General features: G+C 47.3%; 2 protein-coding genes across 2 annotated transcripts in view; one reads left to right on the top strand and one right to left on the bottom strand.

Moving 5' to 3' along the window:
• The window catches only part of LOC134428633 (heat shock factor protein 1-like), a 66,076-nt gene extending 65,377 nt beyond the window's left edge, over positions 1–699 (bottom strand). The window contains exon 1 of the mRNA XM_063175475.1: positions 556–699. Coding sequence (XP_063031545.1) covers positions 556–684 — 129 coding nt within the window. The 5' untranslated portion in view covers positions 685–699. The remainder of the gene's footprint in view (positions 1–555) is intronic.
• A 6,442-nt stretch (positions 700–7,141) lies between these two features.
• ZFTRAF1 (zinc finger TRAF-type containing 1) overlaps positions 7,142–21,174 on the top strand; it is a 30,561-nt gene continuing 16,528 nt past the window's right edge. The window contains exons 1-2 of the mRNA XM_063155601.1: positions 7,142–7,474; positions 20,745–20,983. Of these exons, the coding sequence (XP_063011671.1) occupies positions 7,142–7,474; positions 20,745–20,983 (572 nt within the window). The remainder of the gene's footprint in view (positions 7,475–20,744; positions 20,984–21,174) is intronic.

Raw genomic sequence — 21,174 nt, 5'->3', positions numbered from 1 at the left:
CAGGGAAAATGAGGGGATTTCATCGGGGAAAATGAGGGATTTTTGCGGGGAAAATGAGTTTTTTTTTTCGTGGGAAAAGTGAGAATTTTCGCGGGAAAACAAGGGAATTTTGGCAAGGAAAATTAAGGATTTTTCGCGCGGAAAATGAGATTTTTTCGCGGGAAAAGTGGAGATTTTGGCAGGGAAAATGAGGGATTTTTCATAGGAAAAAAAGGGATTTTTCGCGGGAAAATGAGGGAATTTGGGCAGGTAAAATGAGGAATTTTTCACGGGGAAAATGAGGGATTTTAGCGGGGAAAATGAGATGCTTTTCGCGGGAAAATGAGATTTTTTTCGCGGGGAAAATGAGATTTTTTCCGCGGGGAAAATGAGGGAATTTCGGCAGGGAAAACGAGGGATTTTCGCGGGAAAGATGAGATTTTTTCGCGGGAATTCCCCTCAGGAACCGCGCGGGCCGCGGGGCCCAAGCCAGGCCTCAACCGGGCCGGGCCGCGGCTTCCCCGGGATCGCTCCCAACCCTCCCGACGACCCCTCCCCGGTATTGCCGGTACTCACGGGGCTCCAGCAGATCAGGGAGTCGGTGTCGGGATCCTCCACGAGCGTCCAGAGTTTGGTGAGGAAGGCGGGAACGTTGTTGGGACCGGGCCCCGCGCCCGCCGCCGCCGCCGCGCCCGGCCCGTCCATGGCCGCGCCCTCGCGGCGGGGCCGGGAAGGGCTCGGGGAAACCCCGGGGGAAGCCCCGGGGGCAGCGAGGCCGTTAGAAAGGGCCCGGAGATGAGGGAGAGGAGGGAGAGGAGGGTGAGGCAGCGGCGGCGGGAGGCGGCATGGCCGCCGCCATCTTGGGAGGCGGGCTGTGAGGGGAGGGCAGCGGAGCATGCGCGGAACCGCCCGCGGACGGTGGGACACGCCCACTGTGGGTGGAGAAAGAGCGGGAGGCGGGGCTTTGTCTTAAAGACACACCCACTTTGGTGTTAGCCACGCCTATTGTGGGTTGGGAGTACGAGAGGGGCGGGGCTTTGGCGTAAAGACACACCCACTTTGGTGTTAGCCACGCCTGTTGTGGGTTGAGAGTACGAGAGGGGCGGGGCTTTGGAGCGAAGACACGCCCTATTTGTTTATAGCCGCTTCCACTGTGTGTTTGTACTAGGGAGGGGCGGGGCTTCCGTGTAAAGACACGCCCACTTTAGTGGTCGTCACGCCCACTGTGTGTTGGAGAGAGGGAGGGGCGGGGTTTTGGGGTAAAGACACATCCATGGCCACTCTATGCTGCTACGAGAGAGGGCGTGGCTTTGGTGCAATGACACACCCCCTGAGAGATAGCCACGCCCACTGCATACTGCTACGGCAGGGGGCGGGGCCTTGCTGCGAATATACGCCCTCTTTGGTGATAGCCACGCCCACTGCCGGCTGTTAGTAGAGAGGGGTGTGGCTTTAGGGTGAATTCTCGCCCTATTTGGCGATAGCCACGCCCACTGGGTGGTGGTACTATGGAGGGGCGTGGCTTTGTCACCAAGACACGCCCTCTTTGGCCATAGCCGCGCCGGCTGTGCGTTTGTACTGGGGGTGCGGCTGTGTTGTTTAACAGACACGCCCTCTTTGGCGATAGCCACGCCCACTGCGGGCTGGGAGAGCGGGAGGGGCGAGGCTTTAAGATAAGGACACGCCCCCTTGGGAGAGAGTAACTCCGCTGCGTGTTTGCGCTTGAGAGAGGGGGGGCTTTGGGTTAAATACACGCCCTCTATGGTGATAGCCACGCCCACTGCATGCTGTTACTGGAGGCGTAGGTTTAGGGCAAATACATTAGGCAATAGCCACGCCCACTGCGTGTTGGCACCATGGAGGGGCGTGGCTTTGGAGTAAAGACACGCCCTCTTTGTTTATAGCCGCTTCCACTGCGTGTTTGTACAAGGAAGGGGCGGGGCTTCGGCACAAAGACACACCCCCTTCAGAGGTAGACGTGCTCATTGGGTCTTGGGGCTTGGGGGGTGGGCTTTGGTACTAAGACACGCCCCCTCGAGAGAGAGCTATGCCCACCATAAGTTCAGAGAGCGAGAGGGGCAGGGCTTTGGGGTAAAGCCACGCCCCCTTGAGATGTAGCCATGGCCACTGCACGCTGTTACCAGAGAGGGGCGTGGCTTTGCCACAAAGGTACACCCTCTTTGGCAAATAGCCCCGCCCACTGCATGCTGTCACCAGAGAGGGGCGTGGGTTTGGGGTAAAGCCCCGCCCCCTTGAGCAATAGCCATGTTCGCTTTGGTGCCAGTGAGGGGCGGGGCTTTGTGACAAAGACACGCCCCCTTGACCGAGAGCGCTGCATGTGGGGGAAGGGGGAGGGGGGGGAGCAAGAGGGGCGTGGCTTTGGTGTAAAGACACGCCCCCTTGGTAGATAGCCGCGCCCGCTGCATGCTTTTACTGGAGAGGGGCGTGGGTTTGGGGTAAAGCCCCGCCCCCTTGAGCAATAGCCACGTTCCCTTTGGTGCCAGTGAGGGGCGGGGCTTTGTGACAAAGCCACGCCCCCTTAGGGCAGCCCAGCTCCCTGTGTGCGGGGGCTTGAGAGGGGCAGAGCTTCGGCACTAAGCCACGCCCCCTTGGCCGAGAGCGCTGCATGTCGGGGGGGCAGGAGGGGCGTGGCTTTGGTGTAAAGACACGCCCCCTTGACCGAGAGCGCTGCATGTCGGGGGGGCAAGAGGGGCGTGGCTTTGGTGTAAAGACACGCCCCCTTGGCAGATAGCCGCGCCCGCTGCGTGCTTTTACTGGAGAGGGGCGTGGCTTAGCCGCAAATACGCGCCCTCTTTAGAGATAGCCACGCCCTCTGCCCGCTGTTGCTAGAGATTTAGGGTAAACACACGCCCATGTTGGTATCACGGAGGGGCGTGGCTTTTTCACGAAGACACGCCCTCTTTGGCCACAGCCGCGCCTCCTGCGTGTTTGTACTATAGAGGGGCGGGGCTTTGTTGCAAACACACGCTCCCTTCAGGATAGCTGCGGCCGCTGCGTGTTGGTGCTGGCGAGGGGCGCGGCTTTGGTGCGAAGACACGCCCTCTTTTGCCATAGCCACGCCCACTGCATGTTTGCACTGGGGGCGTGGCTTTGGTGCAGAGCCGCGCTCCCTTGGGGCAGCCCAGCTCGCTGTGGGCGGGGTTTGAGAGGGGTGGGGTTTTGGCACAAAGACGGGCCCCCTTGAGAGAGCCACGCCCACTGCGTGTTTCGGTCATGTGAGGGCCGGAGTTCCCGGGCAAAGACACGCCCCCTTGGGGTAGCCGAACTCACCGCGTGCTGTTTCAAAGTCAGGTGGGGCTTTGGCCCCGAAGACACGCCCCCTTTAGCTATAGCCACGCCCACTGCATGCCGCTAAGGAAAGTGGGGCGCGGCTTTGGCACAAAGCCACGCCCCTTTGGGATCGCCACCCTCACTCCGCGTTTCAGATTGGGGCGGGGCTTTGACATAAAGACGCGCCCTTCTGAGCAATAGCCACGCCCACTGTATGTTTGTGTTAGGCAGGGCGGAGCTTTGGTGCAAAGACACGCCCTCTTGTGCTGTAGCCACGCCCACTGCATGATGCAGGCAGAGGCTTTTGACTGAGACCACGCCCCCTTGAGTTAGAGCCACGCCCACAGATTGGAAAGGGCGTGGCTTTGTCACGTGGATACACCCCTGTGCAGTAGCCGCACCCACTTCCTCTGCCTGATATGTAATTTTGGTCTTGGCCACGCCTTTCTGTGAAGTAGCCACGCCCACTGTGTGCCAGGAGGTGAAGGGCAGAGGGAATGCCAAAATGAGGGACACGCCCACTCGAATAGGCCACGCCCATTGCCTGCATGGGAGACGCCCATGACCTATCAGGACACGCCCACTGGCTGCATTTCACACACCCGTGATTGATCAGGCCACGCCCACTGCTGGGCGGGGCTCTCCCTCGGGAACGCCCCCTGAGTCAGCAGGCCACGCCCCCTGCTGCACAGGGGCTGTGCTGCTCCTTATTGGTTTATACTGGTCCAGACTGGTCCGTACTGGTCCACACTGGTCCGTACTGGTTCATTCTGGTCCACACTGGTCTGTACTGGTTCATACTGGTCCACACTGGTCCACACTGGTCCATACTGGTCCAGACTGGTCCACACTGGTCTGTACTGGTTCATACTGGTCCATACAGGTCCATACTGGTCCATACTGGTTCATTCTGGTCCACACTGGTCTGTACTGGTCCATACTGGTCCACACTGGTCCATACTGGTCCTTATTGGTTTATACTGGTCCACACTGGTTCGTACTGGTCCACACTGGTCCACACTGGTCTGTACTGGTTCATACTGGTCTGTACTGGTCCATACTGGTCCACACTGGTCCATACTGGTCCTTATTGGTTTATACTGGTCCAGACTGGTCTGTACTGGTCCATACTGGTGCGTACTGGTCTGTACTGGTTCATACTGGTCTGTACTGGTCCACACTGGTCCACACTGGTCCACACTGGTCCGTACTGGTCCACACTGGTCTGTACTGGTTCATACTGGTCTGTACTGGTCCACACTGGTCCACACTGGTTCACACTGGTCCATACTGGTCCGTACTGGTTCATACTGGTCCGTACTGGTTCATTCTGGTCCATACTGGTCCATACTGGTCCACACTGGTCTGTACTGGTTCATTCTGGTCCGTACTGGTCCACACTGGTCCATACTGGTCCATACTGGTTCATTCTGGTCCTTACTGGTCCACACTGGTCCACACTGGTCCGTACTGGTCCACAGTGGTCTGTACTGGTCCATACTGGTCCACATTGGTTTATACTGGTTTATACTGGTCCATACTGGTCTGTGCTGGTCCCTAATGGTTTATACTGGTCCCATAGTGGTCCTTACTGGTTTATACTGGCCCATACTGGTCCCATATTGGTTTATACTGGTCCGTACCGGTCCCTACCAGTCCATACTGGTTTATAGGGGTTTAAACTGGTCTATACTGGTCTATCCCAGTCCGTACTGGTCCTATACTGCTCCATACTGCTCCATACTGGGCCATACTGGTCTACATTGGTCTGTATTGGTTCATATGGGGCCATACTGGTTTATACTGGTGTATACTGGGCCATACTGGTCCATATTGGTCTACATTGGTCTCTAGTGGTTCATATGGGGCCATACTGGTTCATACTGGGCCATACTGGTCCATACTGGTCCATATTGGTCCATACTGGTCCATACTGGTCTATACTGGTCCATACTGGTCCATACTGGTCTATACTGGTCCATACTGGTCCATACTGGTCTATACTGGTCTATACTGGTTTGTACTGGTCCATACTGGTCTATACTGGTCCATATTGGTCCTTACTGGTCTATACTGGTCCATACTGGTCCATATTGGTCCATACTGGTCCATATTGGTCCATACTGGTCTATACTGGTCCATACTGGTCCATACTGGTCCATACTGGTCTATACTGGTCCATATTGGTCCATACTGGTCTGTACTGGTTCATACTGGTCCGTACTGGTTCATACTGGTCCATACTGGTCCACACTGGTCTGTACCGGTTCATACTGGTCCATGCTGCTCCATACTGGTCCCCACTGGTCCATACTGGTCCATACTGGTCCCTAATGGTTTATACTGGTCCCATAGTGGTCCACACTGGTCCATACTGGTTCATACTGGTTCATACTGACCCTTACTGGTCCATACTGGTCCTTACCGGTCCATACTGGTCCCGTACTGGTTCCTACAGGTCCATACTGGTCTATACTGGTCCCATACTGCTTCCACATTGGTCTATACTGGTCCATACTGGTCTCTACTGGTCCCATACTGATCCCGTGCTGGTCCTTACTGGTCCGTACTCATCCATACTGGTCCATACTGGTCTACAATGGTCCATACTGGTCCAAACTGGTCTTCACTGGTTTGTACTGGTCCATATTGGTTGGTACTGATCTGGACTGGTCAATACCAGTCCTTACTGGTCCATACTGGTCTAGAGTGCTCTATACTGGTCCATACTGGTCTAGAGTGCTCTATACTGGTCCATACTGGTCTAGAGTGCTCTATACTGGTTCATACTGGTCTTTACCTGTTCCTACTGGTCCATACTGGTCTAGAGTGGTCTATACTGGTCCATACTGGTCTATACTGGTTTATACTGGTCTATACTGGTCCATATTGGTCTATACTGGTCCATACTGGTCTATACTGGTTTATACTAGTCCATACTAGTCCCATACTGGTCAATACTGACCCATTTTGATCCAGACTGGCTTACACTGGTTTATACTGGTCTATACTGGTTTATACTGGTCTATACTGGTTTATACTGGTCCATACTGGTTTGTACTGGTCCATACTGGTCTATACTGGTTTATACTAGTCCATACTAGTCCCATACTGGTCAATACTGACCCATTTTGATCCCGACTGGCTTATACTGGTTCATACTGGTCTATACTGGTCCTTACTGGTCTATACTGGTCAATACTGGTCCATAATGGTTTACATTGGTCCATAGTGGTCTATACTGGTTTATACTGGTCCATACTGGTTCATACTGGTTCATGCTGGTCTGTACTGGTCAATAGTGTTCCTTACTGGTCTACATTGGTCCATACTGGTCCATACTGGTTCATACTGGTTTATACTGGTCCATACTTGTCCATGATGGTCCGTTCTGGTCCATACTGGCCCATAGGGCTCCATACTGGGCCATACTGGTGCATACTGGTCCTTACTGGTTTATACTGGTCCGTACTGGTCCCATACTGGCCAAGACTGGTCCCAGACTGGCCCAAACTGGTCCCAAACTGGTCCCATACTGGTTTATACTGGTGGTCCCGTGAGCGCCCCCCCCGAGCGCCCTCCCGCCCCCAAGCCCCGCCCCCCACCCCTCCCTTCCCCCCATTGGCTCCTCTCCAATTACGTCACCAAACCCCGCCCCCTCTACCGGCAGCTGCCGGCCCTGCCGTTGAAATCCCCGCCCCCAACCCCAAACCTCACGCTCCCATTGGCCGCCTCACCCTTCGCTCCTCCCTCCTCGCCCTCCCATTGGCTCTCTCATTTCCCGCCCCGCCTCTCCCTCCCTCCCATTGGCTCCACCCCTGAGGGGAAGCCGTGAGGGCGGCCAAGATGGCGGCGGGGTGAGGCGGCGGCGATGGCGGCGATGTCCGGGCCGGAGGAGCGCGATGCCGGCGGCGGCCCCGCCGCTCCCTCCGCTCCTTCCGCGGCCGCTCCGGGTCCCGCAGCCGCGGCCGCGCTGGGGGGAGGAGGCGAAAGCGGCGGCGCGGAAGAAGCGGCGGCGGCGGCGGCGCTGCTGTTGGAGGCGGGCGCCGATCCCGACGCGCCGCCCAAGAAGCGGCTGAGGGCGGCCGGGAGCGGCGGCGGCGGCGCGGAGGGGGCGGCGGGCAGCGTGAAGCTGGAGGAGCGCCTCTACTCCGTGCTCTGCTGCACCGTGTGCCTCGACCTGCCCAAGGCTTCCGTCTATCAGGTAGGGGGACACGCCGGGGACAGGGGGACGGCGCTGGCGACAGGGGGACAGGATGAGGGGCTTGGGGACAGGGGCACCCCCTTGGGGACACCCTCGGGGGACAGGGACCGTCCTGGGGAACGTGAGGAAATGGGTTTGGGGACAGGGACACCCCCGTGGGGACAGGGACACCCCTGGGGGACACCCTCGGGGGACAGGGACAGTCCTTGGGGACATGAGGAAATGGGTTTGGGGACAGGGACACCCCCTTGGGGACAGGGACACCCCCGTGGGGACACCCTCGGGGGACAGGGACAGTCCTGGGGGACATGAGGAAATGGGTTTGGGGACAGGGACACCCCTGGGGGACACCCTCAGGGGACAGGGACACCCCCTTGGGGACACCCTCGGGGGACAGGGACAGTCTTTGGGGACGTGAGGAAATGGGTTTGGGGACAGGGACACCCCCTTGGGGACAGGGACACCCCCATGGGGACACCCTCATGGGACGGGGACATCCCTTTGGGAACAGGGACACCCCCGTGGGGACACCCTCAGGGGACAGGGACAGTCCTGGGGAACATGAGGAAATGGGTTTGGGGACAGGGACACCCCCTTGGGGACAGGGACACCCCCGTGGGGACACCCTCAGGGGACAGGGACAGTCCTGGGGGACATGAGGAAATGGGTTTGGGGACAGGGACACCCCTTTGGGGACAGGGGCACCCCCTTGGGGACGTGAGGAAATGGGTTTGGGGACAGGGACACCCCCTTGGGGACACGGGGACATCCTCAGGTGGCGCCGGGACCAGGCTGAGGAGGGGTCGTGAGGGGATTGGGGACAGCGACACCGACTTGGGGACACCCCCAGGGGACAGGGACACCCCTTGGGGACACGGGGACACCCCTTGGGGACACGGGGACACCCTGAGGGGACATGGGGACACCCCTTGGGGACACGGGGACACCCCTTGGGGACACGAGGACACCCCTTGGGGACCTGGGGACATGGCTTTGGGGACAGGGACACACCCAGGGGACATGGGGACACCCCTTGGGACAGGGACACCCCTTGGGGACACGGGGACACTCAGGACAGAGGGACACCCCTGGGGGACAGAGACACCCCTTGGGGACACGGGGACACTCTCAGGGGACAGGGACACCCCCAGGGGACACAAGGACATGGCTTTGGGGACAAGGACACCCCCAGGGGACACGGGGACACCCCCAGGGGACCTGGGGACACTCAGGAGACAGGGACAGGGACACCCCCTTGGGGACACCCTCATGGGACAGGGACACCCCTTGGGGACAGGGACACCCCTTGGGGACACCCTCATGGGACAGGGACACCCCTTGGGGACATGGGGACACCCCTTTGGGGGACCTGGGGACACTCAGGACACAGGGACACCCCTTGGGGACACGGGGACAGAGCCGAGGTGGCACCGGGACAGCCGCTCTCGGGGGATGGGGACACCCCCAGGGCAGTGCCACCTCCTTTGGGGACACGGGGACAGCCCCTGGTGGCACTGTCACCCCTCCAATGGCACTGTCACCACTCTGGTGGCACTGTCACCCCCTGGTGGCACTGTCACCCCCGTGGTGGCTCTGTCACCCCCCTGGTGGCACTGTCACCTCCCTTATGTCCCTGTCACCCCCCTGTGGTGGCTCTGTCACCTCTCTCTGGTGGCCCTGTCATCTCCTTGGTGGCATTGTCACATGCCTGGTGGCCTTGTCACACCCCCCTGGTGGCACTGTCACCTCTTTGGTGTCATTGTCACCCCTCCAATGACCCTGTCACCCCCCTGGTGGCACTGTCACCTTGTTGGTGGCCCTGTCACCCTGTGCTGGTGGCACTGTCACCTCCTCGGTGGCATTGTCACATGCCTGGTGGCATTGTCACCCCTTTGGTGTCATTGTCACCCCTCTGGTGTCCCTGTCACCCCAATGGTGGCCCTGTCACCCTCCTGGTCTCATTGTCACCCCTGTGGTGTTATTGTCACCCCTCTGGTGTCTCTGTCACTTCCTTGTGGCCCTGTCACACCCCTGGTGGCCCTGTCACCCCCTTGGTGTCATTGTCATCCCCCTGGTGGCACTGTCACACCCTTGGTGGCCCTGTCACCCCCCTGGTGGCCCTGTCACCCTTGTGGTGGCCCTGTCACTGCTTTGGTGTCCCTGTCACCCCCCTGGTGGCACTGTCACACCCTTGGTGTCCCTGTCACCCTTTTGGTGGCATTGTCGCCCTTTTGGTGGCCCTGTCACCCTGCTTGTGTCCCTGTCACCGCTTTGGTGGCCCTGTCACCCCCTAGAGTGACCATGTCACCCATTTGGTGGCCCTGTCACCTTCTTGCTGCCCTTGTCACCCCTTTGGTGGCATTGCCACCCCCCTGGTGTCCCTGTCACCCTCCTGGTGGCCCTGTCACCCCCCTGGTGGCCCTGTCACTGCTTTGGTGTCCCTGTCACCCCTGGTGTCCCTGTCACTCTCCTGGTGTCCCTGTCACCCCCCTGGTCTCATTGTCACCCCTTTGGTGTCCCTGTCACCCCCCTGGTGGCACTGTCACCTCTCTTGTGGCACTGTCACTCTCCTGGTGGCGCTGTCACCCCCCTGGTGTCCCTGTCACCCCCTGGTGTCCCTGTCACCCCCTTGGTGCCAGCCGGTGTCACCCAGGGGTTTTTGTCACCCCCCGTCCCTTCAGGGCTCATCGAGGGCCACCAACGTCCCCTCAGGGCCACCAAAGTGTCCCAGGGTGTCCCTGTCCCCTCCTGGGCCACCAATGTCCCCTCAGGGCCACCAAGGTGTCACTTTGTCCCCTCAGGGGCCACCAACCCCCCAGGGCCACCAAAGTGTCCCAGAGGCCACCAAATCCCCTGGGGTGTCCCTGTCCCCTCAGGGCCACCAAAGGCTCCTCAAGATCTTCCCTGTCCCCTCCTGGGCCACCAGACTGTCCCGGCGGCCACCGATGTCCTCCCATGGCCACCAAAGTGTCCCAGGGTGTCCCTGTCCCCTCCTGGGCCACCGATGTCCACTCAGGACCACCAAGGTGTCACTTTGTCCCCTCAGGGGCCACCAAACCCTGCCAGGGCCACCAAAGTGTCCCAGGGTGTCCCTGTCCCCTCCTGGGCCACCGATGTCCCCTCAGGGCCACCAAAGTGTCCCAGGGTGGCCCTGTCCCTCCTGGGCCACCAAACCCCACCCAGGCCCACCAAAGTGTCCCCAGGTGCCACCAAGACAGAGAGGGATGGAAATGGATGGATGGAGGGGTTAATTAATGCTGGGGTTAATTAATGCCAGCGTGGGAACCAAGGAATCGGTGATTGATTGATTGATTGATTGATTGATTAATGGATTAATTCCTGGATTCATTGATTGATTAGTTCATGGATTGATTAATGGATTAATTCCTGGATTAATTCATGGATTCAGTGATTGATTAATTCCTGGATTCATTGATTGATTAATTCATGGATTGATTCATAGATGAATTCATGGATTCATGGATTGATTGATTCATGGATTCAGTGATTGATTGATTCATGGATTCAGTGATTGATTAATTCATGGATTGATTCATAGATTAATTTGTGGATTCATGGATTTTTTGATTGATTAATTAATGGATCAATTGATTGATTAATTCATTGATTGATTCATAGATTAATTCATGGATTCATTGATTGATTAATTAATGGATTGATTCATAGATGAATTCATGGATTCATTGATTGATTAATTCATGGATCAATTGGTTGATTAATTCATTGATTGATTCATAGATTAATTCCTGGATTCATTGATTGATAAATTCATGGATTAATTCATTGATTGATTAATTCAGGGATTAATTCATGGATCAATTGATTGATTAATTAATGGATTGGTTCATAGATTAATTCATGGCTTCATTGATTGATTAATTCATTGATTGATTGATTAATGGATTAATTCCTGGATTCATCGATTGATTAGTTCATGGATTGATTAATGGATTAATTCCTGGATTAATTGATTGATTAATTCATGGATTGATTCATAGATGAATTCATGGATTCATTGATTGATTAATTCATGGATTGATTCATAGATTAATTAATGGATTCATTGATTGATTAATTCATGGATCAATTGATTGATTAATTCATTGATTGATTCATAGATGAATTCCTGGATTCATTGATTGATTAATTGAGGGATTCATTCATGGATCAATTGATTGATTAATTCATTGATTGATTCATAAATTAACTCATGGATTCGTTGATTGATTAATTCATGGATCAATTAATGGGGTTAGTTAAACTGTGGGGTTAATTATATCTGGGATTAATTAATACCAGGATGGGATCCAATTAATTGGTTATAGATAGATTGATTAATTGATTAGCTAATTGATTAATTAATTATTTAATTGATCCGTTCAGGGATTCATTGATGAATTAATTGTGGGATCAATTAAATCTGGGACTAATTAACGCCAGGGTGGGAACCAATGAATTGGTTATTGATTGATTGATTAATTGATTGATTAATTGATTAGTTGATTTATTAATTTATTAATTAATTCATTGATTAATTGATTAATTCAGGGATTCATTGATGGGGTTAGTTAAACTGTGGGGTTAATTAAATCTGGGATTAATTAATACCAGGATGGGATCCAATTAATGGGATTGATTGATTGAATGATTGATTAATTCAGGGATTCATTGATGAATTAATTGTGCCGTCAATTAAATCAGGGGTTAATTAATACCAGGGTGGGATCCAATGAATTCGTTATTGATTAATTGATTGATTGATTGATTGTTTAATTGATTAATCAGGGATTGCCTGAGGAATTCATTCCGGGATTAGTTAAATCTGGGACTAATTAATGCCAGAGTGGGAACCAATTAACTGATTAATTATTTGATTGTTTACTTGGTTATTTAATTTATTAATAATTGATTCATTGATTGATTAATTCTGGGGTAATTAAATCTGAGGCTAATTAATGCCAGGGTGGGATCCGATGAATTAGTTATTGATTAATTAATTGATTAAGTAAATGATTATTTAATTAATGGATTAGGTAATTGATTAATTGATTGATTAACTAAATCTGGGCTTTTTAAATCTGGGGTTAATTAATGCCAGGGTGGGATCCAATGAATTGGTTATTAATGGATTAATTAATGGAATAATTGATTGATTGATTGATCAATTCAGGGATTCATTGGTGACTTAATTGTGGGATTAATTAAGTCTGGGACTAATTAATTCCAGGATGGGAACCGATTAAATGATTAATTGATTGGTTATTTAATTGAATAAGATTTGATTAATTTTGGGGGTTAATTAAATCTTGGGCTAATTAATGCCAGGGTGGGATTCAATGAATTAGTTATTGGGTAATTAATTGATTAATTGATTGATTTATTAATTGACTGATTAATTGATTGACAAAATGATTGATTAATTGATTGATTAACAAAAATTGGGATTAGTTAAATGTGGAATTAATTCAATGAACAAATCAACTTATTGAGAATCAATTAATCGATTAATTCGTTGAATTAATTGGGAATATTAGGGATAAATAATTGGGGGAAATATTGATAAATAAGGGATTAATAATGGGGGGAAATGGAAATAAATAAGGGAGGAAAAATTGGGAATATTTGAGGTAAATAATTGGGGAAAATATTGATCAATTAGGGATTAAAATGAGGAAAAATTGGGAATATTTGGGATTAATAATGGGGGAAATATTGATAAATAAGGGAGGAAAAGGAGGAAAAATTGGGAAAATTTGGGATAAATAATTGGGGGAATTGGTAATTAATAAAGTGGGAAAATGGGGAAAAATTGGGAATATTTGGGATTAATAATGGGGGGAAATATTGATAAATAAGGGAGGAAAAGGAGGAAAAATTGGGAATATTTGGGATTAATAATGGGGGAAACATTCATAAATTAGGGATTAAAATGAGAAAAAAAGGTGGGAAAATGGGGAAAAATTAGGAATATTTGGGATAAATAATTGGGGGAAATATTGAAAATAAGGGATTAAAATGGGAAAAAATGCTGGGAAAATGGAAATAAATAAGGGAGGAAAATGGGGAAAAATTGGGAATATTTCCGATAAATAAGTGGGGGAATTGTTAATTAATAAAGTGGGAAAATGATGAAAAAATTGGGAATATTTGGGATTAATAATGGGGAAAATATTCATAAATTAGGGATTAAAATGAGGAAAAAAGGTGGGAAAATGGGGGAAAAATAGGAATATTAGGGATAAATAATTGGGGGAAATATTGATAAATAAGGGATTAATAATGGGGGGAATGGAAATAAATAAGGGAGGAAAAGGAGGAAAAATTGGGAATATTTGGGGTAAATAATGGGGGGAATTGTTAATTAATAAAGTGGGAAAATGGGGAAAAATTGGGAATATTTGGGGTAAATAAGTAGGGGAGAAAATGAGGAAAAATTGGGAATATTTGGGATAAATAATGGGGGAAATATTCATAAATTAGGGATTAAAATGAGGAAAAAAGGTGGGAAAATGGGGAAAAATAGGAATATTAGGGATAAATAATTGTGGGAAATATTGATAAATAAGGGATTAATAATGGGGGGAATGGAAATAAATAAGGGAGGAAAAGGAGGGAAAATTGGGAATATTTGGGATAAATAATTGAGGAATTTTTAATTAATAAAGTGGGAATATGGGGAAAAATTTGGAATATTTGGGATAAATAAGTGGGGAGGAAAAGGAGAAAAATTGGGAATATTTGGGATTAATAATGGGGAGAAATATTGAAAATAAGGGATTAAAATGGGAAAAAATGCTGGGAAAATGGAAATAAATAAGGGAGGAAAAGGAGGGAAAATTGGGAATATTTGGGATTAATAATTGGGGGAATTGTTAATTAATAAAGTGGGAAAATGGGGAAAAATTGGGAATATTTGGGATTAATAATGGGGGAAACATTCATAAATTAGGGATTAAAATGAGAAAAAAAGGTGGGAAAATGGGGAAAAATTAGGAATATTTGGGATAAATAATTGGGGGAAATATTGAAAATAAGGGATTAAAATGGGAAAAAATGCTGGGAAAATGGAAATAAATAAGGGAGGAAAATGGGGAAAAATTGGGAATATTTCCGATAAATAAGTGGGGGAATTGTTAATTAATAAAGTGGGAAAATGATGAAAAAATTGGGAATATTTGGGATTAATAATGGGGAAAATATTCATAAATTAGGGATTAAAATGAGGAAAAAAGGTGGGAAAATGGGGGAAAAATAGGAATATTAGGGATAAATAATTGGGGGAAATATTGATAAATAAGGGATTAATAATGGGGGGAATGGAAATAAATAAGGGAGGAAAAGGAGGAAAAATTGGGAATATTTGGGGTAAATAATTGAGGAATTTTTAATTAATAAAGTGGGAAATTGGGGAAAAATTGGGAATATTTGGGGTAAATAAGTAGGGGGGGAAATGAGGAAAAATTGGGAATATTTGGGATTAATAATGGGAAAAATATTCATAAATTAGGGATTAAAATGAGGAAAAAAGGTGGGAAAATGGGGAAAAAATAGGAATATTTGGGATTAATAATTGGGGGAAATATTGATAAATAAGGGATTAATAATGGGGGGAAATGGAAATAAATAGGGGAGGAAAAATTGGGAATATTTGAGGTAAATAATTGGGGAAAATATTGATCAATTAGGGATTAAAATGAGGAAAAATTGGGAATATTTGGGATTAATAATGGGGGGAAATATTGATAAATAAGGGAGGAAAAGGAGGAAAAATTGGGAAAATTTGGGATAAATAATTGGGGAAATTGGTAATTAATAAAGTGGGAAAATGGGGAAAAATTGGGAATATTTGGGATTAATAATGGGGGGAAATATTCATAAATTAGGGATTAAAATGAGGAAAAAAGGTGGGAAAATGGGGAAAAAATAGGAATATTTGGGATAAATAATTGTGGGAAATATTGATAAATAAGGGATTAATAATGGGGGGAAATGGAAATAAATAGGGGAGGAAAAGGAGGAAAAATTGGGAATATTTGGTATAAATAATGGGGGAATTGTTAATTAATAAAGTGGGAAATTGGGGAAAAATTGGGAATATTTGGGGTAAATAAGTAGGGGGGGAAATGAGGAAAAATTGGGAATATTTGGGATTAATAATGGGGGAAATATTCATAAATTAGGGATTAAAATGAGGAAAAAAGGTGGGAAAATGGGGAAAAAATAGGAATATTTGGGATTAATAATTGGGGGAAATGTTGATAAATAAGGAATTAATAATGGGGGGAAATGGAAATAAATAGGGGAGGAAAAATTGGGAATATTTGAGGTAAATAATTGGGGAAAATATTGATCAATTAGGGATTAAAATGAGGAAAAATTGGGAATATTTGGGATTAATAATGGGGGAAATATTGATAAATAAGGGAGGAAAAGGAGGAAAAATTGGGAATATTTGGGATTAATAATGGGGGAAACATTCATAAATTAGGGATTAAAATGAGAAAAAAAGGTGGGAAAATGGGGAAAAATTAGGAATATTTGGGATAAATAATTGGGGGAAATATTGAAAATAAGGGATTAAAATGGGAAAAAATGCTGGGAAAATGGAAATAAATAAGGGAGGAAAATGGGGAAAAATTGGGAATATTTCCGATAAATAAGTGGGGGAATTGTTAATTAATAAAGTGGGAAAATGATGAAAAAATTGGGAATATTTGGGATTAATAATGGGGAAAATATTCATAAATTAGGGATTAAAATGAGGAAAAAAGGTGGGAAAATGGGGGAAAAATAGGAATATTAGGGATAAATAATTGGGGGAAATATTGATAAATAAGGGATTAATAATGGGGGGAATGGAAATAAATAAGGGAGGAAAAGGAGGAAAAATTGGGAATATTTGGGGTAAATAATGGGGGGAATTGTTAATTAATAAAGTGGGAAAATGGGGAAAAATTGGGAATATTTGGGGTAAATAAGTAGGGGAGAAAATGAGGAAAAATTGGGAATATTTGGGATAAATAATGGGGGAAATATTCATAAATTAGGGATTAAAATGAGGAAAAAAGGTGGGAAAATGGGGAAAAATAGGAATATTAGGGATAAATAATTGTGGGAAATATTGATAAATAAGGGATTAATAATGGGGGGAATGGAAATAAATAAGGGAGGAAAAGGAGGGAAAATTGGGAATATTTGGGATAAATAATTGAGGAATTTTTAATTAATAAAGTGGGAATATGGGGAAAAATTTGGAATATTTGGGATAAATAAGTGGGGAGGAAAAGGAGAAAAATTGGGAATATTTGGGATTAATAATGGGGAGAAATATTGAAAATAAGGGATTAAAATGGGAAAAAATGCTGGGAAAATGGAAATAAATAAGGGAGGAAAAGGAGGGAAAATTGGGAATATTTGGGATTAATAATTGGGGGAATTGTTAATTAATAAAGTGGGAAAATGGGGAAAAATTGGGAATATTTGGGATTAATAATGGGGGAAACATTCATAAATTAGGGATTAAAATGAGAAAAAAAGGTGGGAAAATGGGGAAAAATTAGGAATATTTGGGATAAATAATTGGGGGAAATATTGATAAATAAGGGATTAATAATGGGGGGAATGGAAATAAATAGGGGAGGAAAAATTGGGAATATTTGAGGTAAATAATTGGGGAAAATATTGATCAATTAGGGATTAAAATGAGGAAAAATTGGGAATATTTGGGATTAATAATGGGGGAAATATTGATAAATAAGGGAGGAAAAGGAGGAAAAATTGGGAAAATTTGGGATAAATAATTGGGGGAATTGGTAATTAATAAAGTGGGAAAATGGGGAAAAATTGGGAATATTTGTGATAAATAAGTAGGGGAGAAAATGAAGAAAAATTGGGAATATTTGGGATTAATAATGGGGAGAAATATTGATAAATAAGGGCTTAAAATGGAAAAAATGGTGGAAAAATGGAAATAAATAAGGGAGGAAAATGGGGGAAAATTGGGAATATTAGGGATAAATAATTGGGGGAATTGTTAATTAATAAAGTGGGAAAATGATGAAAAAATTGGGAATATTTGGGATTAATAATGGGGGAAATATTCATAAATTAGGGATTAAAATGAGGAAAAAAGGTGGGAAAATGGGGAAAAAATAGGAATATTTGGGATAAATAATTGTGGGAAATGTTGATAAATAAGGGATTAATAATGGGGGAAAATATTCATAAATTAGGGAAGGAAATGAGGAAAAATTTGGAATATTTGGGATAAATAATGGGGGGAAATTGTTAATTAATGAAGGGGGAAAAGGAGGAAAAAAGGTGGGAAAATGAGAATAATTTAGGAATATTTGGGATAAATAATCGGGGAAAATATTGATGAGTAAGGGAGGAAAATGGGGGAAAACTGGAAATATTCGAGGTAAATTGTTGGGGAAATTATTCATAAATATGGGAGGAAAATGAGAAAAGATGGTGGGAAAATGAGGAAAAATTGGGTATTGAGCATAAATAATCAGGGAAATTGTTGATAATTAAAGGAGGAAAATGAGGAGAAATTGAGAGTATTTGGGATAAATAATAGGGGAAAAATGTTCATAAATGAGGGAGGAAAAGGAGGAAAAATTGGGAATATTTGGGATAAATTTTTGGGGAAAGTATTGATAAATAAGAAGAGAAAATTGGGGGGAAAATATGGGAAAATGAGAATAAATAGTGTGGGAAAATGCAGATGAATTGGGAGTATTAGGGATAAATATTAAGGATTAATTACAGATATATTCAGGGAAAATGAGCGAGAAATTTCAGGATAATTCCCAGAATAATTTAACCCCTGAAGACCCAGAATGGAGCTGTTCCATGGGGATTTTTGGGTTCCACCATCACCGTGTCCACCCCGTGCCTCAGTTTCCCTCCCGCCAACCCAACCACAAATTCCAACCCCAAATCCCCAAAATTCCCAATTTTTCTTTTGTATTTCCCAATGGGAAATTCCAGTGGGCAATTGGCACTCAATGGGGAATCAATAGGGAATTGGCAATCAATGGGGAATCAATGGGGAATTGGCAATCAATGGGGAATCAATAGGGAATTGGCAATCAATGGGGAATCAATAGGGAATTGGCAATCAATGGGGAATCAATGGGGAATTGGCAATCAATGGGGAATCAATAGGGAATTGGCAATCAATGGGGAATCAATGGGGAATTGGCAATCAATGGGGAATTGGCACTCAATGGGCAATTCCAATGGAGAAGTGGGAATCAATGGGCATCAATGGGAAATCAGTGGGGAATTGGGAATCAATGGGGAATCAATGGGAATCAATGGGGAATTGGGAATCAATTGGAATCAATGGGAATCAGTGGGGAATTGGGGATCAATGGAGAATTGGAAATCAATGGGGAATCAATGGGGAATTGGGAATCAATGGGGAATTCCAATGCGGAATTGGCCATCAATGGGGAATTGGGAATCAATGAGGAATCAATGGGGAATTGGGAATCAATGAGGAATCAATGGGGAATTGGGAATCAATGGTCAATCAATGGAGAATCAATGGGGAATCAATGGGGAATCAATGGGGAATTGGGAATCAATGGGGAATTCCAATGTGGAATTGGCCATCAATGGGGAATTGGGAATCAATGGGGAATCAATGGACAATCAATGGGGAATTGGGGATCAATGGGGCATCAATGGGAATTCCCGTGGGGAATTGGGGATCAATTGGGAATTGGGAATAAATGGGGAATTCCAATGCGGAATCAATGGGGAATTGGGAATCAATGGAGAATTCCAATGGGGAATTGAGGATCAATGGGGAATTGGGAATCAATGGGGAATCAATGGGGCATCAATGGGAATTCCCATGGGGAATTGGGAATCAATTGGAAATTGGGAATAAACGGGGAATTCCAATGGGTATCAATGGGGAATTGGCAATCAATTGGAATCCATGGGAATCAATGGGGAATTGGGAATCAATGGGTAATAAATGGGGCATTGGGAATCAATGGGGAATTCCAATGCGGAATTGGGCATCAATGGGGAATTCCAATGCGGAATTGGGTATCAATGGGCAATCACTGGGGAATTGGGGATCGATGGGGAATTGGGAATTAATTGGAATCAATGGGAATCAATGGGGAATTGGGGATCAATGGGGAATTGGGGATCAACGGGGAATTGGGAATCAATTGGAATCAATGGGGAATTGGGGATCAATGGGCAATCAATGGGGAATTGGGGATCAATTGGGAATAAACGGGGAATTCCAATGGGAATCAATGGGGAATTGGGGATCAATGGGGAATTGGGGAATCAATTGGAATCAATGGGAATCAATGGGAATCAATGGGGAATTGGGGATCAATGGGGAATTGGGAATCAATGGGGAATCAATGGGGAATTGAGGATCAATGGGGAATTGAGGATCAACGGGAAATCAATGGGGAATCAATGGGGAATTGAGGATCAATGGGGAATTAATGGGGAATGGGGAATCAGTGGGGAATTGGGAATCAATGGGGAATTGGGGATCAATGGGGAATTGGGGAATCAATTGGAATCAATGGGAATCAATGGGGAATTGAGGATCAATGGGGAATTGAGGATCAATGGGGAATCAATGGGGAATTGGGGATCAGTGGGGAATTGAGGATCAATGGGGAATCAATGGGGAATTGAGGATCAATGGGGAATCAATGGAGAATTGGGGATCAGTGGGGAATTGGGAATCAATTGGAATCAATGGGGAATTGGGGATCAGTGGGGAATTGGGGAATCAATTGGAATCAATGGGAATCAATGGGAATCAATGGGGAATTGGGGATCAATGGGGAATCAATGGGCAATTGGGGATCAATGGGAATCAATGGGGAATGGGGAATCAATGGGGAATTGGGAATCAATGGGGAATCAATGGGGAATTGGGGATCAATGGGAATCAATGGGGAATGGGGAATCAATGGGGAATTGGGAATGAATGGGGAATCAATGGGGAATGGGGAATCAATGGGGAATTGGGAATGAATGGGGAATCAATGGGAATCAATGGGAATCAATGGGAATCAATGGGGAATTGGGGAATCAATTGGAATCAATGGGAATCAATGGGAATCAATGGGGAATTGGGGATCAATGGGGAATTGGGGATCAATGGGGAATCAATGGGAATCAATGGGAATCAATGGGGACTTGGGGATCAATGGGGAACCGATGGGGAATTCCCATGTTTTTGTTTCCCCAGTGCACCAACGGGCACCTGATGTGCGCGGGGTGTTTCATCCATCTCCTGGCGGACTCGCGGCTGAAGGAGGAGCAGGCCACGTGTCCCAACTGCCGCTGCGAGATCTCCAAGAGCCTCTGCTGCCGCAACCTGGCCGTGGAGAAGGCGGTCAGCGAGCTGCCGGCCGAGTGCGGCTTCTGTGCCCGCCAGTTCCCCCGCTCGCTGCTCGAGCGCCACCAGAAGGAGGAGTGCCAGGACAGGTCCGTCTTTGGGAACGTTGGGGATTTTTTTTGGAATTTTTCGAGGTGTTATGAGGTCTCGAGGTGGTGTTTGGTGGATTCCTGGTGGTTTGGGGTGGTTTCGGGGTGGTTTTGGTGGTTTTGGAGTGGTGGGACACCTCAAAGTTCTTGAGATCTTCATTGGATCGTCACCAGAAAAAGTGTCAGAATAG

This window comes from Melospiza melodia, chromosome 1, assembly GCF_035770615.1.
Source record: "Melospiza melodia melodia isolate bMelMel2 chromosome 1, bMelMel2.pri, whole genome shotgun sequence".
NCBI classification, from domain to species: domain Eukaryota; kingdom Metazoa; phylum Chordata; class Aves; order Passeriformes; family Passerellidae; genus Melospiza; species Melospiza melodia.
This window is presented reverse-complemented; position numbering and strand designations above follow the sequence as displayed.